We start from the raw sequence: 17398 nt of genomic DNA, 5'->3' as shown, positions 1-17398 counted from the left end.
AAGTGCTACTAGAACACTAAGCTAAGAAGCAGGCTTTGTTTCAGTGAGAACGTTACATCAAGAACAATAAGAAGAAGATAGAATAACATTAAAAAATCTTTCAAAATTGTTAAGTAACTCATAGAGGTAATTTTCAGAATTGTTTTCAACAAGATTTTACTAAGGAGCTTCTCCAAGAGTTCTCCAGATTGTCCTAAAGCTCTTCCAAGAGCGTCGCGAAGAGTTTCTCCGTGTATTTTTGGGGAAGTTCATCTACCAATTATTTTGAAAGCTCTAAAACCTCTAAAGCAGGGAAACTTTTAACTCCCTATAATAATTGTTAGTAGTAATTTAAAACATTTACTTGAGTTTCTCAGGGATATCCATTATGATTTTCTCGGGGAAATTTATCTGAAATTCCTCAAGTTGTGCATCCAAAACTTACTCTGGAAGTGTCTTCTCTTCCTCCACGAATTCCAAAAAGACATACTGCAGAAATTTCTCTGACCTGCCAATTATTTCTTCAGAAATTCTTTCATGAGTATCTTTTAGTGGAACTCCTGGAGAATAGTAGTTCTTGCTATATTTGTTCCTTAGTTCCTAGAGAAAATGCCTTCAAGAGTTTCTCTAGGAATCTTTTCAGGAATTTTCCATTCAGGATTCTTATTTGAGAATTTCCTTAGTGTACTGCTTCAGAATTCCCTATTCTTCACTGCATGACTTTGTTTACGAATTCTCTCGACAATCGATGCAGCAATTGATTGAGAAATTCTATGATAAGCTTCTCTAAAATGTTTTTTACGAAAAATTACCGACAATTCTTGCAGGTATTTCTTCTGAAGTTTTTCTCAAACATCTTCCAATATTACCTTCACAAAATTCTTCTGGAAAAAAATCTATACACACCAAATTTTTTGAAACGCTTCCAGCACAAAAAAAAAAACAGCAAAATAAACTGCTGAATTTCAGCAAAATTTTTGCTGAATTTCAGCACAACGTTGCTGATCAACTGTCAAAATTGCTGGAAGATTCAGCAAGCTGAAAAATAATTGCTGATATTCAGTAAATTCGTATTGCTGAATGAAATCAGCACAAAAAAAATCAGCAAAGTTTGCTGAATACCGGCAAACAAAATTTGCAGTGTATAGAAACACATGATGAAAAACTAGAAAACATGTGAAAGATTTCCCTGGATTTTCTGAAAGAACTCCTGGAGAAAATTCCGAAAAAACTTCAAAAGAAATCTCGGAATGAATGTCTACAGAAATTTCTGTAAAAGCTCCCAGTTAAATCTCGATAGCATCTTTTAGCGGACCACCTGGAATTTCTTCTCAGTTCCTGGAGAAAATGCCTTCAAAACTTTCTCATATATTTTTTCCAGGTATTCCTGGAAAAAATATTTTCAGGATTGTTTCTTGAAAATTTCCGTACTGCTTCAAAGTTCCTTGCACAAATTATTTCTTTCATAAATTCGTTTAATAGTTTTTTTTTTCAACAACCGCTGTAGCAGTTCATTGAGAAGTTCCTTGATGAGTTTCCCTAGAACTTTTTCTACGAAAAATCGCCGAAAACTCTTGCTAGAATTTCTTTTGAAGTTTTTCAAAAAATTCTGCCAATATTACCTTTACAAGAAAAATTTCCTTGCCAGAAAAAAAAATATGATGAAATTCCAAAAAAGAAGTACACTCCTGAAGGATTTATCTGAATTTCATAGAAGAACTCCAGGAAGAAATTTTTGAACGAACGTCTAGAGAAATTTCTAAAAAAGCTCACACGAATCATTGACTTTTTGCTTTTCAATGATTGTTTGCCTCGCGTTTTTGAAGTGATAAAAAACTGTCAATTCTGCAGCAACGCAGCAGAAAAAGTATCATCGCATTCACTGCGAGTGAGCAAATAGGATGATACTTTTTCAGACGAATATTCGCTTTGGTGGCAGAGAATTATCACTTTGAAATTTCGAGCCACATATCCAACATGGCTGCCAATGCTGATGATGCCGTATAAAACCTTAAAGTATCTAGAGGAACTCATAGCATATTTTTTGGAAGACTTTAAAGAGATTATTGCAAAAACTTCTGAAGAAATTCCTGAACTCCTGGAGAGATTTATCAACGGTACTCTGAAGAAATTCCAAATGGAATCTCTTAAGAAACTCCTTAAGGAATATCTGCTGTAACTTCGGGAGATTCGTTGATTTAGAAACTGAGGAATTTCCGGAGTTGATTCGGGAAGATTAAAAAAAAACTCCTGAAGGAGATCCTGCACGAGTTTTTCGAGCAATTCGTGGAAGAGTTTGAAGAGAAACTGTTCAATGACTGATTCTCGCCAATTGTAGAGCAATTCAACCTGATTGTCGATAGTTTTAATTATCTGTTGCGCAAGTTCATCTTTCTCGCAGATCCCCGGCTCATAGGCTTTGGAAGAGTTCTTGGGAGTATCGAACGGTTTCCCATGGGCGATTCAGAGGGTTCAGGGGATTTCATAGGGTTTTATGAGATTTCAGAGGCCTTTCAGGGTTTTCTGGTGTTCCATTGTATTTCAAAAGGTTTCAGAAGGATTTGAGAAATAATCAGAACACTTCAAAGGGTTTCCGAAGCGTTTAAAAGAGTTTCATGGCAGAAACCGGAAGGTTTTACGGAAGGTTCAGTGGATGACCCAATTAACTTTTACATTATATGCTAGTGTAACTTCACGACTTAATTCGATTGTAGGATTGATAAGTGTTAAGTCTTGTCTCGTGTCGCATCTCGTATGTTCAGAGGATGTCAGGTCTATTTCAGAGAGATTTAGAGGGTTTGAGAGCTGTTTTGGGGGGCTTTCATGGAACACTCATGCAACCACTTAAAACCATTGGTCACGCTTGAACCCCCTCTCAAATCTCCTTCAGATACTTCTCTGAAACCCCTTGAAATAAGTAGACCTGAATGCTTTATTTATAGAAGTTACCTTGAAAACTTTAAATTCAACTAAAACGCTCCCGAAACCCCTTAAAGGCTACTCTTGGAATCCCCTCAAAATCCCTGAGTCTAGGGAGATAAACTTTTTCAGAAATAAATACACTAACGATCAACTTCCACTTAAATTTGAGCACAATATACAAAAAAGTTTCTTCTAGATCGTGTAGTAAACATGCTAACGAAGCAAATAATACCAATTTTGTTGATGTTTCTGGTAAAAAGTTAAAAAATGGGGCTCTGTAAACTAGATGATCAAAATTTGAAGTTGCACAAAGTGGTCAAAAAATGTAGCATAGTAGAAAAGAAAAAATCTCACAGATAAAATATTTAGTTTCCAAACACAATACAAATTGCTGTATCAATAATAAACCATATTTCTCGATTGGTAAGAGTAATTTTTACTGGAATATTTGATCAACAACACCAGTAGCAGGGTGGCCACAGACTCGGGAAATTCGGGAAATGCGGGAAAAAGTCGGGAATTGAAATCCATCGGGAAATATGCGGGAATAAGTCGGGAATTTCATTTATGATCGGGAATTTTCAAAATGATGTGTAACGCCTCCAGAATTTAAACTCAAACCTAGATTTAGCACTTGACTTACTTTAAATCCAGATTCTTACACAGATTCAGAAGTTTCACTCAGAAATCTCAAAAACCAAATGATGCAGATGAGCATTGGATTCAGAACTACGAGTGATTTCTTGTTTGATAGAGATTATCCGGGTGACATGTTTTGATTGTCCGGATGCTTGAGTCAACGATTAGACCTTAAATTTAGGCAAACATATTTTAAATAACAATTTTTACAGAACGACTAAAAACCTAATCTACAAACGTGAAAAAGTATCGCAAAAGTAGCAACAAACGTTAAGCAAGCGAATGTCTTAAGGCGAAACTGGATCCATTTCCTCACTTTTTGGTTTTTGATTTTTCATAAAATAACGAAGCAATATTTTCAAATTCGGTTTTCGTGCACATGTAGAGTATATATCAAGGTATCTCCTGATTCTTTTTTCAGATGGAAAATGTTTTTAGTTTTGCAGAAACCATTTTTAAACAAAATTTCACCAAAAAATGGTTTCTGCAAAAACGAAAAACTTTTTCCACCTGAGAAAAATTCAGGAGATACCTTGATCACATGTGCACGAAAACCGCTTTTGAAAATATTGCTTCGTTATTTCATGAAAAATCAAAAACCAAAATAATGAGGGAATGCTTCCAGTTTCGCCTTAATTACTGCTTACTGCATTTTTTTATGGTATGACAAGCTTTGCCGTTTGAAGGATCGAAAAAGCTAAAAAAATAAGTTTGTTTAGATTAAATGCGTTCAGGAAAGCTAAGAAACTATGTGGTAGTTCTTATGTTCCGTAGAAAACCTTAAAAATTAAGAAACTTGATCTCCGAAAAAATGTTGTGGAAATGCCTTTATCGATTTTTCCCAAATTTTGATCAAAGCATGCCTCAGACAACTTGTTGAGAAAGCGAATGTGATAAACATTTAGATAATGTTTGGTATTTAATGAAAAACATCTTTATGCAAATGCAAATTTGAAAAAATAAGTTATTTGTTAGAGAACTCGACTGTTCTTTAAAATATCAAGACAATTGAAAGGAAATATAAAAATATGGAGTACAATAAGCTATACTCTGAAGTTGAAGTTGGTAAAACTCATTAGAACAGTTAGTTTAATTTAATAAACAAAGTGTATTTATAATTTCTGAAACAGTCTATGCCATCCGTGCTAATTTAGCAAGACATGTATTGATTTTGGACTCATTTTGGCGAATATTTCTTAAGGACAAGGTATTTGGAGTACATTGCTCAAAATTTCTAAAGCACCGTTTTTTAGAACCGTTGAACTGTTTTGGATTAAAATGCATCACGCTGTTGACAACCACTGAACAATTAGCGTGATGTAATTTCATCTAAATCCATTCAACGGTTCTAAAAAACGGTGCTCTAGAAATTTTGAGCTATGTACTCCAAATACCTTGTCCTTAACAAAGCCTTTTTTTTTGAGAAAATACATTAAATGTCCTGGTTTTCAATGCTGGACAGTTGGTAGCCCTACTTGAATCCCTTCTGAAATCTTGGAATTCCTAGAAATCCCCTGAAACCCCCTGAAACGCCTCTGGAACACTTTTAAACACCACTGAGTCCCAATTCCCAAATTTCCAGAAATATCCTTAAAGAATTGCTGGAGTCCGCGAAGGAGTAGGTGGAGCAATTTTTGTCAGAAATCCTCAGAAGATTTTTGGAACAATTTTCGAACATATTTCAAGTGAAGTTTTTAGAAAAAAATCAGGTTAATCCCTTGATGAATTTTATGAAGACTTTTTGAAACAGCATCTCAAAAGTATTTCTTGAGCATATTTTGGTGAAACTAGTGGAGAAATTATTGGAGGAATCTTCAGAAGAATGTATGGAGCAGAAATTCTAGGGGAATACTCTGTAGCAGATATATCTGAAGGTATTCTCGAATAACTTCCTTTCATTTCTGAAAAATTTTCCTAATGAATTTTAAGATGTCGCTTCGAAAAATTTCTTGAGAAGTTCTTGGAGAAATCCTCTGCGGAATTCCTGAAGAAATCCTTTGTAAAATTACTGGTACAATCATGGGAGTAGCTTTTAAAATGTTTTGTTTTATTTGTGTTGTGTTATTACTAGACACATCATCTGGAAAACTCCTTAAGAAAATTCACGAAGAAGCTTAGAATGAACTTCTGAAAAACAAATCTTTGGGATAATTCTGGAGAAATTTTCAGAAAAAAAAAACACGATGAAACTTTTAGGAAATTATTTGGAAACATCGTGGAGAAAAATTTGGAAGAATTTCTTAAGGAATTCTAGGAGAAATTACAGAGATAATGTTCCGACTTTTTCGACGCATCTTCGACGGAATTTTTATGGCGGCTTTTCAGAAGGTATTTGCTGAGCAAAGTCTCGCCAAAAGTTTTTGAGAAAGACTCGCAGAAAGTTTCAAAACAGCCTTCAGAAGACCTGCTGGAGAAATCCTCGAAAATAATTCTAGAGGAAGGACGAGAAAAGGTAAAATTTTTGCACAAATTTTAAAAAGGGTTACGGAAAAACTTCGGGGGAAATTCTCGAAATAACTTTTCCATGAACTTTCAAAGAAACTTTCAAAGAAACCCTTGTAGAAATTTCTAGACTTATCTTAAAAGTATAAAAAAAAATTTCAGAGAAATTTCTAGAAATTTCTTGGAATTTTTGGAAGAATTTTCGAGGACAATTTTGGAGGAATCTTAAAAAAAAACCTTTGAGGAGTTTCTTGAGCAATTCTGGAATTTCTTGAGACCATTCTGAATCGATTAATGAAGGAATTTTCAGAAATATTTAGGACTCTCTGAAGATCCTCATGGGAGTTTTATTGGAATCCTCAGATGCTGAATTCTTCTGAGTTTTAGAGGGATCCTCGGAAGAATTTCTGTACGATTCATCGAAGAAATTAATGAAAGATTCCGTAAAGAAGTTTATGGAAAAATTGCTGATGCAATTTTTTCAAACTTAATGGTGAAATTCTTGCAGATATTTCTGAAAGTCCGAAGGAACTTCTGGAGGAATCCTTTAAAATATTTCTGTGAGAGTCATCGGAGATCTTTTAGGTGAAATCCGAGGAGTCATTTTTGGAGGACTGTTTTGTAGAAATCATCGTAGAAACTTCTAAAGGATTATTCGGAGCTATTTCCAGAGCAATCTTTGCTTCTGAATTCTTCTGAGAAATTTTTGGATAGATTTCTGGATATATATAACTCTCGTAGAAATTCTTGGAAGAATCTATTGAACAACTCTGGGGCTGGGAGGCATTTTCAGAGGAATCCAAAGGGCGATGGCCTTTGGTGATGTTCCGTGAGAAATTCTTGGAAGACCTCTTGGAGGAATTTCTGGAAGAAATTTTATGGAAATTCGCAGGCGTTCCAAGGCAAATCATTTGAAGAACTACTAGAGAAATCTCAGAAGAAACTCAAAAAATGTTTTGTTGAATTACTGGTTAATTTTCTTGTTTTAAGTAGAGGAAATCACCTATTCTCGGCCGTTTTGTTCTAAATATTCGTCCTTGGGGGTTTTTTGAAACCTATTGAACTCAGAGTTGGTCTCAAATCCTTCCCAACTAAGCTGAATTATATGGCAAAGTTTCAGGAGATTTGGCTGACAAAAACCCCACATGACGAAGAGAACAAACCTGCCGAGAATACCCATTGTCACCCTATTTGGCTTTTTAAATTTAGAAAAATATATTGATTTTTTTTTGATTTTATACCACTTTTTTCTGAACCACTATGATTATTTTTCGGATTTTTAGAATTTTATTTTAGTACTGTAGTACAAATTCAAAGGGATTTTTCGAAATCACTTTTTGACAGCTGGGCAACTGCTTGACAGCTCCGCCCAGTACAAAATGCGACGAGGGGTGAATCGACAAATCACCCCCATACAAACTTCAAACTGATTTTTAAATAGGTTCCCGGGCACCAAAATTCATGAAAATTTGGATGTCGGTTCAGTTTAGCATGCAGATTGTGGAATTATCTCAACACCGCTGAAGAAGCCAATTTCATGCGCAAATATGAAAGAAATCTTTGAAGATGTTTTCTTGGGAATTCCAAGAGTAAACTGAATGATTCCTCGAAGAAATTTCTAAAGGATTGCAAAAACAATGTTATGGAGGATTTTTTGGTGGAAAGCTAAAATTCTGGAGGAGTTCTCGCAGAGTTGAGAGCCATCCATAAAGAATGTTCGTAGAAACTTTCAAAGAGAATTTCTGGGGCTATTCTCGAAGAAATTTGTGGAGAAACCCTCGGAACAATTTCCGAATAGTTTATGGAGAAATTTCTGGAGAAATCCTCGCAGAAACATTCTCAAGAATCTTCGGGTTCATAGATTCCCTGAAGTAACTTTTGGAGGAATTCTTCAGAAATATTTCTAAGGTAACACTCGTACAATGTTTTCAAAGAATCCTTGGAACAATTCTCGGAGAAAGTCTTTGGTCTTCGATTCTTCGGTGAACTTTCTGAACAAATTCTTGAAAACTTTCTAGAGGAAGTTGTATAGAAATTCTCATACAAATCCTCGAAGGAAGCATCAGAAAATATCAACCGGTATCTTCCAGGAAAATACTGGAGAAATTTCATGGAAAGTTCCTGGAAAAATCGTCTAGGGTATCGCGCCACTTGGGCGGTGGCTTCTATATTCGTCTGTTTTCCACTATAACTCAGTCAATTTTGAACCAATTGACTTGAAATGTTGTACACGGGTAGATACTATACCTATCTCACCACATTCCAAAAGTTGTGTCAATTGGTTCAAATTTGACTGAGTTATAGTGGAAAACAGACGAATATAGAAGCCACCGCCTAAGTGACGCGATTCCCTACCATATTCCTAAAGAACTGAAGAGTTTCCCCGGAAGAAATCTTAAAAATGCATTTGGATAAATTCCTGGAAACATCTGCCGAGTATCCTTGGAGATTTTTAGTACAGTAGACGTTCGGTCGGTGCAAACGGTTTAACTGCAATGCTTTTTAACTGCAAGTCCGGTAAGTGTAACAAATTTGAAGATATCGCATCGCCAAACGTCAAAATGGTGTGCCATGTTAGCCCAAATGAACAGTCGGATTAACTTTACGGTTATTTTTGTCGTTTGACAACTTGTTGACATCTGTCAGTCGTTGCAGTTACCGCATTTAGTTCGCTAAGTGAAACGTAAACATGTTGCAGTTATCGAACGTCTACTGTAGTAGTTTTCGTCACATTTCCAGAGCTATCTTCGAAGAAATTTTTAAAGAAATACTCGAGGAAAAAATCTAAAAAATCTTCGGAGAAATTCTCCTGAGAAATTTCTGCTGTAGAATTCTGCTTGTAGATTTTTTTGTAAGAGTTCCTGGAAAAATCATTGGAGGAATTTAGAAAAATATATTTGGATAAATTTCTGGAGACATCTGTCAAACAATTTCTTGGGAAAATCTTTGACCAATTTTATTTGGAATTCCAAGAGAAAACTCAAAACTCAATTCTAAAAGAATTCTAAGCGGAATTTCTAGAGAAATTTACGAAAATTTTACGGAGAAATTCTTGCAAGAATTCCTGAAATAATTGATAAATAACTTTTGGAGAAATTGCTGAAAATGTTCTTGAAAATAACCTGAAAATATTCCTCGTGAAGAGAAAGCCTTATTGGACAATCAATCGGACGAGTCTGCGGGAAGTTCTGAGTGGAACTCCTGATGTAATTCTCGAAGAAACATCCTGGTAGTCCTGGTAGGAATTACCGACAAAGTTTCGTTGAAGTTTTTGATTGTTGAATCTTCGGAAAACTAATTTAGGAATACTTAGACGTATTCGCCAATTGGGTTCAAACTCTTAGGAAACTTTACTGATCATGTCCATTCCCCGAATCTGCTGCAAGGTTTTCGTTACGTAACTGCATACATTTTGGACCAGTCTACTGTCACAACGAAGGGCAAAGCTGGCCCTCCTAAGAGAACAATTAGTTCACGGTGTGTGGTGTATTAGATGACTGAGACGACTTCCCATATCTTTCTCTTCTTGTTCTAGGTGATATTTTTGTGGCGGGCGGCGAGTGAAGAAGAGTGTGAACGGCGCGGGAAGGAAATTCAAAATTTCGGTCTCGCTCGCTCGTAGTACAGAATGATCCCAAAGGCCGCGGCGAAAAAGAAAAATCAAGGGATCGCCGAAGCAGCAGCAGCAGAAGTGGCAACAGCAAGAAGCAACTGAACCCTTTCGGGTCGGGAGCAAAAGTGATAGCTGAATTGAGAGCGAAGATCTTCCGTTACAGTGTAGATGTACTCGCCGAAGAAACCTTTCTAATGGAAGCAAGTGGTGGAAGCAGTCCGCCGTGTAGTGAGATCAGTTGTGATACGATTCGTAGAAGAAGCCAAGTTCTTAGGGCCATAGTAGTCTCCGGCGGTGCCAGTGAAGGTGGTGATTGTCCGGAGAAAAGTGCAGGTTTTCTCAAATAGTGTCGTCGCCGTCGGTGTCAACCCTCTTTCTTGGGGGGTGAGCATCAGAGCAGAAGAGAATCACGCGACAACGGCGAAGGAGTTCGGGAAGCCAGCTATCCACAGAGGTGTTCATAATACAAGTGCATGTGTAAAAGCAAACGCGCGTTGTAGTTCGCGTTGCATGAAAGAAGAAGTCGAAGCAAGTGATTCAATCGAAAAAGAAGTCAGAAGAGAGAAGAGAGTTCCCGGTGGTAGTCAGCGGCAGCAACAGTCAAAATTGGGAGTTCCAGCTGGAGGAAGCATCGTCGGTTCCCTGATTTGTTGCACCGGCTGAAGGCAAACATGGCCAACACGCTGTCGTCGAGCAAGATGACCAACACGATACGGAATCTCGTGAGCAAGCGTCGCATTCGCTACACCCAGGATGGGTTCGATCTGGATCTTACATGTGAGTAGTACATTTTTTCGTTTATTGATTAGTCATACCACGTAGCTGTATTAGAAAATGATGCAATAATTGATTGGCTTGGATCAGTGTCGCCTGATTACGGGTGTTTCATCGTGCGATAAAACGGGAACCTTTCTTGTGTTTACTTATTCAGACCTCAGAGTGCTATCCTTTTTTTAATTTGTCGCGACATTTCTGTTAGAGTTTCTCGGGATTCGTCTTGAATTCTTTTTCGCGATTACTTTCGCTGTTTCTCCCGTGGGTTTCCTCAGGAGTTTTTCCCGGAGTTTTCTTCTGAAACTACGGAGGCTATCTCTGAGAGTTCTACTAGAATTCCTCTAAGGATTTCTATATGAGGCTTTCACTCATTTTCAGTAGAAATTCTACTAGGGATTCCTATCAGAGGTTTTCCCTGTGTTGTCCCTCACGGCATTTCTTCCGGATTTTCAGCTGAAATTTCTTCATGAAATTTCCGTGTGCTTCCATCTTCTTCCTTATGGATGTATTTTGCAGAATCTTCCAGGAAATATTACTGGGAAAATGATTGAGGAAGTTGCATAAATAATCTTTCAAAAATGTCGTCCAATAGGGAAAAAGCCAATCACGACTCACCTAGATTAGTTTGATCAAGGGTAAATTTGAATGAGACATTCACACGAGGGTCATTAAAATCAAGTATGCCAGTAATATCATCTTCATTGTTCAATACAGAGCAAGTTTTTTGTCGAGTCACCGCTCTAGCATTTCATTACCACCTCGGACACATTCCTGTGACGTACATGTTGGTCGACACCGCATCGATCGAGGCATACTTCAAATTGTACGTACTACCGCGAGCTATACCGTCTAGACTCAGTAGGTAAGTACGTGAAAACCAACACGTACTCCCGATCGTATGTTTTTTCTTCTTCCCATCCATTCGCCCGTCCGTCCATCACTCATCATCATCAGCAAAATGATGCAACTCGAGCCGAAAACTACGCGCGATAAGGCGATTTTGCATGTTTCAAAAGCCAGCCCAGCAGTAATCGCACCGAGGACGACGACGACGGCGACGAGACAACTAAATCCCTTACGCCCCACGCTGCAATAAATGGCTGAGCGCGGCTGGCCGGGGTCGGATCGAACTAGAAGGAAGTGCGGTCATGTTCCACCGACGAGTGATGTGTGAGGATCGGACGATTATTGGTGGAAGTCACGTTTTCCGTGGCGATTCCAGTCAGCACAGCTGTTGCCACTGAGGAAGGCATGGACGCTCGCCCGCTGCCCCTCTTGTCTTTGCCGACTCAACTCAGCTCTTCAAGCATTAGATAGGAAATCGTAACCACGCTTGAATGCATTTTTTTTTTGTTCAGGTGGTGACAAGGGGATCCGAGGGGCAGATCAAGTCACATCGGATATTTTTAGCATATTTAACACGCCCATAGAATACACCGCATGTGCAAAATCGCGAATACTTTTGAGTTTAGGTCACCCTGGTTCCTAGTTAACGACTGACAGCGTTAATTGAGATATGAAGTTCGAAGGATCAGCATCAGTGGAAGCTGTGTCTAGTATGAGTTTCAGGCGATATTGCATTAAACTGTAAGCTTGAAGAACCACTGGAAATCCTGTAACAATTCTTGATAGAGTTTCTGAAGAGCTCTTTTGAAAAAAAAATTGTGAAGCAACTTAGAATGAACCCCTCCCCTAGACGTTATTGGATGAATGAAGAATAGGGTGTCCCAAAATAGAAAAAGTGTCAAAAAGTTAACTTGCTCACCCTTAGAATGATAGATTAGGTTCCTAGCAACAATAGTTCCATACATGAAAACTCAATCAAAAAATATTTAGAGGTTGCACGCATCGATTTTATGAAAAATGGACGATTTTTGGTATTTTTACCAAAACAATGCTAATATGAGTTGAAAAATAAAAGAAATAAAAGTCATCAATCAAAGTAAATCATAGTTCTGGGTCCCGCAAACAAAGTTTGGAGGGAGTTTAGGTCATCAAAGCTGATTTTATATATTTGGCAAAGGTTAAAATATCAAAAAATCGCGATTTTTTTCACCAATTTTTTCAAAAATGCTCAATTTATAAGGATTTTAAAATTTTTCCTGCAATTCACAATTCCACTATTTTATAGCAAATTTTGTGTAGATTATTTCGGCTGAAGACAGTTTTGAGCTATCTCCTTCATGAGTTAAGATATGGTCGGCGTTAAGTCAGAGAGGACCATGTGTCTTTTACTTAATTTCTAGAAAAACGACTTTAAAGTTTGCAACTCTATAAGTTTTGAGTTTTTCAACAAATGTTCTTGAATTTTTGCCATAAATCTTAAAAACTATTCATCATAGTATCGCTCTGCATTGATCGAGAAAAAAACGTAAAATAAAGCTTGAAACCGAGAAATTGCTAAGTAATTATTGTACTTAGTACACTCTGACTGAACAGTTTTTGGAAAATCTTCAACCAACTACATTTCACACTCAAGTTCTCACATATTTCATGAAAAATTAATGCACAAGTAGGACAACAGTTAATAGGAGTGGTGCATAATGTGAGCAGGAAGTTTGAAATTTGATATTTCTGTTATTACACTGTTGATTACCATTTTCAATTTTTATGTTCAGTCAGAGTGGACCAAGTACAACAGTTCAATATCACATGAAGGGTAGTCAATTAATGAGCTATTTAAGAATTATTTACTTGATCATTTAATAGCTAACAACTTTTGAATGTTTTTTCATAGTTCGGTACGTTTTTAAAATATTGTAGTTGCACAGTTCATAATAATTTATTTAGAGGACTGTCATTTTTCAAAAATTCGTTCAAACAGAGTGAACCAAGTACACAATTCTTAAATAATCAGTAAAATCAATTTCTTCATGAAACGGGTATTGGTACATTTCAACATGATGGTCAACAACAACTAAACAAACATATTTTGATTTGGAAAGAATAACGAAGAATAAGGAAATTTCAACTATTTTTTTCAGAGACACATGGTCCACTCTGTCTGCACGCGAAATGCCACAACATGCTTCAACACGATGATCTGTAAAATACGATATTGACCATAATAAACTGGAATTTCACGTGCTTTCTTGAACAATAATCATCAGAAAATGCGTTAGGGAGTCATACGATTTGGAAACGTATCACATTTTGATGATAATTTACTTTATTTATTGGATTTTAACCAATACATACTTTTTTAACTCTCTTAACATCAAGCATGTGGTCCACTCTGACTGCACACTATTATCGATTTTCGCAGTTCAATCAAAATAAAATTGTGCTATAACTCTCGTTAATTGTAACATTAAGAAAATTGGGTGAATGCTCCAAGTAGCTTAAGTAATTTTAAATCAAATGCCCTAAAAAGCTAATTTTCGTCAATTTTGTTACTTGGTCCCCTCTGACTTAACGCCGACCATATCTGCATAATAATGATAACACAATCAATGAAAAAAATCGGGTTTTCTTATGTTATTTGTTTTTGTTCATTAGTTTCTATGACTACCATGCAAAAAAAAAGCAAATAACAAGTTTTTGATATGTTATGTTATGTAAGTATACATTTTTGAAGATTTTCAGATATAATTGGGTTACTTTGATAATTTTACATTGATTGTGCTTACCGGTTCAAAGAAAGGCTCAAAAAGTGGCTTGCTGTGATATTTTAAAAATATAAGTGATCGCAAGTCAGACAATCAAATTCAATGTGTGATGTTCTATATGATATATTTTGAGTGATGTGTAGATCGCTCAACAATGTTATCCTTTTTCAAGTAGATTTTGGTGCTCTTGTTAAGCAAACATATAGGTTCTTTCTAGTCATACTAGAACTAATGCTCTAACAGCGAAAACAACAAAAATGAAAATAAAATAGCTAATAAAAACTGCAAGAAAGAAAAATATAATTTTATAGTTTCAGCCAATTGAAATAAAAAATTAAATATGTGCATGGAAATGCAGGTATTTTCACGAATATAAGGATATTTTTTCTTTTTATTCGCGAATTTTAACTAAAGCTAGTTCTTTACACAATATTGATTTCTATTATATAATTTGATTTAAAAAGCAAACCATAAGCGCACATATTTGCAGCTAGAGTTGGATTTCAGAAAGGATCAGGATGTTTAGATTCCACTATTATTTAAAAAAAATAAACGTAGTGGCTGGCCTAATATGTTACAAGAGGTGTTAACCTAAGAAATGTCAATGTTGAAATCTTTCGGCTGCGCTGCTTACTTGTTAAAACATAATTTTCAACCAAAATTACAAGTTTTGAATCGGTGGCTTGCTACTGCTATTTGATCACCAGATGAAATGTAAGAAAAAAAAATCTTTTCGTATTCACAAAGCGAGTGTGAAAAGTTGTGTTCAGCATATGTAGATATGAAACGATGTTTAACTCTCAAAACATTTACATATTGTTACTGTCATGCAGCATGAATCAGTAATGATCAAAGCAACCCAATAATTCCTGAAATTTTTCAAAAATGTGCATTTGCACGTACTATAATGTCTAAAATTTGTCGTGTTTTGTTTAATTGCATAGTAGGGTAATTGATCCGATCATGGAGGAGTTAAGCGCTGGGTTCATGTTTAAACCACAATTGTATCGCCCCAAGCAAACTTTTTACATGGATTGAATTGAAAATAATAAAATCCATCCTTAATCTACGGGAAAATAACGAAATATTGCCACTTTGATGTTGTTATGAGCATTTTATTCGTTTTTATCTGAAAGATCATTGTGTTCCTAATGTTGCGGTATGTGTTCCTAATGTTGCGGTATTTTGTTCCTATTGTTGCGGTATCCCATTGAAATCATATGGGATACCGCAACATTAGGAACACTACCGCAACAATAGGAACACAGCAGCAAACACATTTATGAAAATATTTTTTTAAAATAGGTTTTTGGGCAAATCTTAAGCAAACAAATGGTGCAATCTCATAATTTAAGCACCATACATCTATTAAAAATACCTTTTGGTAACATTTCAGTCGAAAAAGTGCTCAATTGCCATTACCGCAACAATAGGTACTACCGCAACGATGGGAACAATTACCCTAGTCATGGAAACTAGTGAACAAAATCGACTAACGTAAGAAAACATGATTTTTTCCTTGATTGTGTTATCATTATTATACCGATATCTCAGCTCATGAAGGAGATAGCTCAAAACTGTCTTCAGCTGAAATAATCTACACAAAATTTGCTATAAAATAGGGGAATTGTGATTCGCAGGAAAAAATTCAAAATCCTTATAAATTGAGCATTTTTGAAAATTTTGGTGGAAAAAATCGCGATTTTTTGATATTTTAACCTTTGCCAAATATATAAAATCAACTTTGATGACCTAAACTCCCTCCAAACTTTGTTTGCGGGACCCAGAACTATGATTTACTTTGATTGATGACGTTTATTCCTTTTATTTTTCAACTCATATTAGCATTGTTTTGGTAAAAATACCAAAAATCGTCCATTTTTCATAAAATCGATGCGTGCAACCTCTAAATATTTTTTGATTGAGTTTTCATGTATGGCACTATTGTTGCTAGAAACCTAATCTATCATTCTAAGGGTGAGCAAGTTAACTTTTTGACACTTTTTCTATTTTGGGACACCCTAATGAAGAATCTCTATAAGATTCCTAAACCAATCTGAGGAAGTTACTGAAGGAATTTAACGAAGAATCCTATAATTAAATCTTTGGATAGACATAGAAGTCTCCAGTTAGCCTAATGGTTAAGGCTTTGGATCGTCAATCCGGAGACGGCGGGTTCGATTCCCGTTCCGGTCGAGAAAATTGTCTCGACTCCCTGGGCATAGTGTATCATTGTACTTGCCTCACAATATACAAATTCATGCAATGGCAGGCAAAGAAAGCCCTTCAACTAATAACTGTAGAAGTGCTCTAAGAACACTAAGTTGAAGCGAGGCCGGCCAAGTCCTAGTGGGAACGTAGAGCCATACAGAAGAAGAAGAAGAATTCTTGTATTTTTTCTTCTGAAGAAATTTCTAGAGAAATTATTGAAAGTATTTCTGGACAAATTTCTCGTAAAAGCACCTTCCTGTGAAACAATTTCGGACCAAATATTCAGACCAGCCACGCTGTTTTTCCTTCAATAGCGCTGATGGGCGCCTCGTTTAAATACGGCTTTGACGTTCCTTTGCTTCTCTATCTTCCTCTAAGGGGCACATGTGATCCAGTGAGCTTTTGGGCGTTGTCATAATTGGAGGAGGAAGTTTTACCACATTTTCCAAAGCAATTTTGCGGTGGTATTTCCAATGAAATTTTCCATGCTAGATTGTCGGAAAGAATTAAGTTTTTTTAGAATGCAGCAGCACTCTCCAATTTTTAATCTACCTGTTTTTTTTACATGACATTTGTTTTATAGCAAAGGTCAATCCACAAATTTCGTCAGAATTTGCTAACGTGGCCTAATAGAATGCTGGGAATCTGACCAAAAAACTTCTCCAGAAATCCAATCAAAAAGTCTTTTCGACTCCTGATTGAAACTACTCTACTAATTCAATGCTTCGTCAAGAAGTTGCTTTTAGGAATAACTTTTTCTGAGAATTTTTCCAGCAGTTCCTTCTGGGAATTCTTCAAAATTTTCTTCTGTGATTTTTTAAGGAGTTGTTCCTGAAATTCCTCAACTAATTTCTTGGAGTCTTTCTTGGATTCCTCCAGAAACTCCATACTGGATTCCTCCTTTTGAAAATTCGGAGATTTCTCCATGAGTTCCTTCCGGGATTCTTCCAATAATTCCTTCCTGGATTCCTCTAAAAGTTCCATTTGTGATTCTTCAAAAAGTTCCTTGCGCGATGTTTCCAAGAGTTCTTTGTGGGATCAATCCAGCAGATCTTTCCGGTATCCCGCAGATCTTTCCGGATTTTTTCATTGATTCTTATGAAGCATCCTTTAGGAACTTCTTCTAGAATTCCTTGATGAATTTCTCCGATACTTTCTTCTGTAGTTTCTTCAGGATTTTCTCTGGAGATTACGCCAGACGTTCCTTCAT

General features: G+C 36.3%; 1 protein-coding gene across 2 annotated transcripts in view; it reads left to right on the top strand.

Moving 5' to 3' along the window:
- Positions 1 to 17398, top strand: part of LOC109408139 (myb-like protein Q) — a 195238-nt gene that overhangs the window by 1230 nt on the left and 176610 nt on the right. For both annotated transcript variants that reach the window (XM_029854131.2, XM_062850897.1), the window contains one exon: positions 9518 to 10372. In XM_029854131.2, the coding sequence (XP_029709991.2) occupies positions 10267 to 10372 (106 nt within the window). In that variant the 5' untranslated portion in view covers positions 9518 to 10266. Of the gene's footprint in view, positions 1 to 9517; positions 10373 to 17398 lie in introns of those variants that run through there.

The sequence above is a fragment of the Aedes albopictus genome, chromosome 2, assembly GCF_035046485.1.
Source record: "Aedes albopictus strain Foshan chromosome 2, AalbF5, whole genome shotgun sequence".
NCBI lineage: Eukaryota > Metazoa > Arthropoda > Insecta > Diptera > Culicidae > Aedes > Aedes albopictus.
Note: the sequence above shows the minus strand (reverse complement) of the source record. Positions and strands in the feature narration are given on the sequence as shown.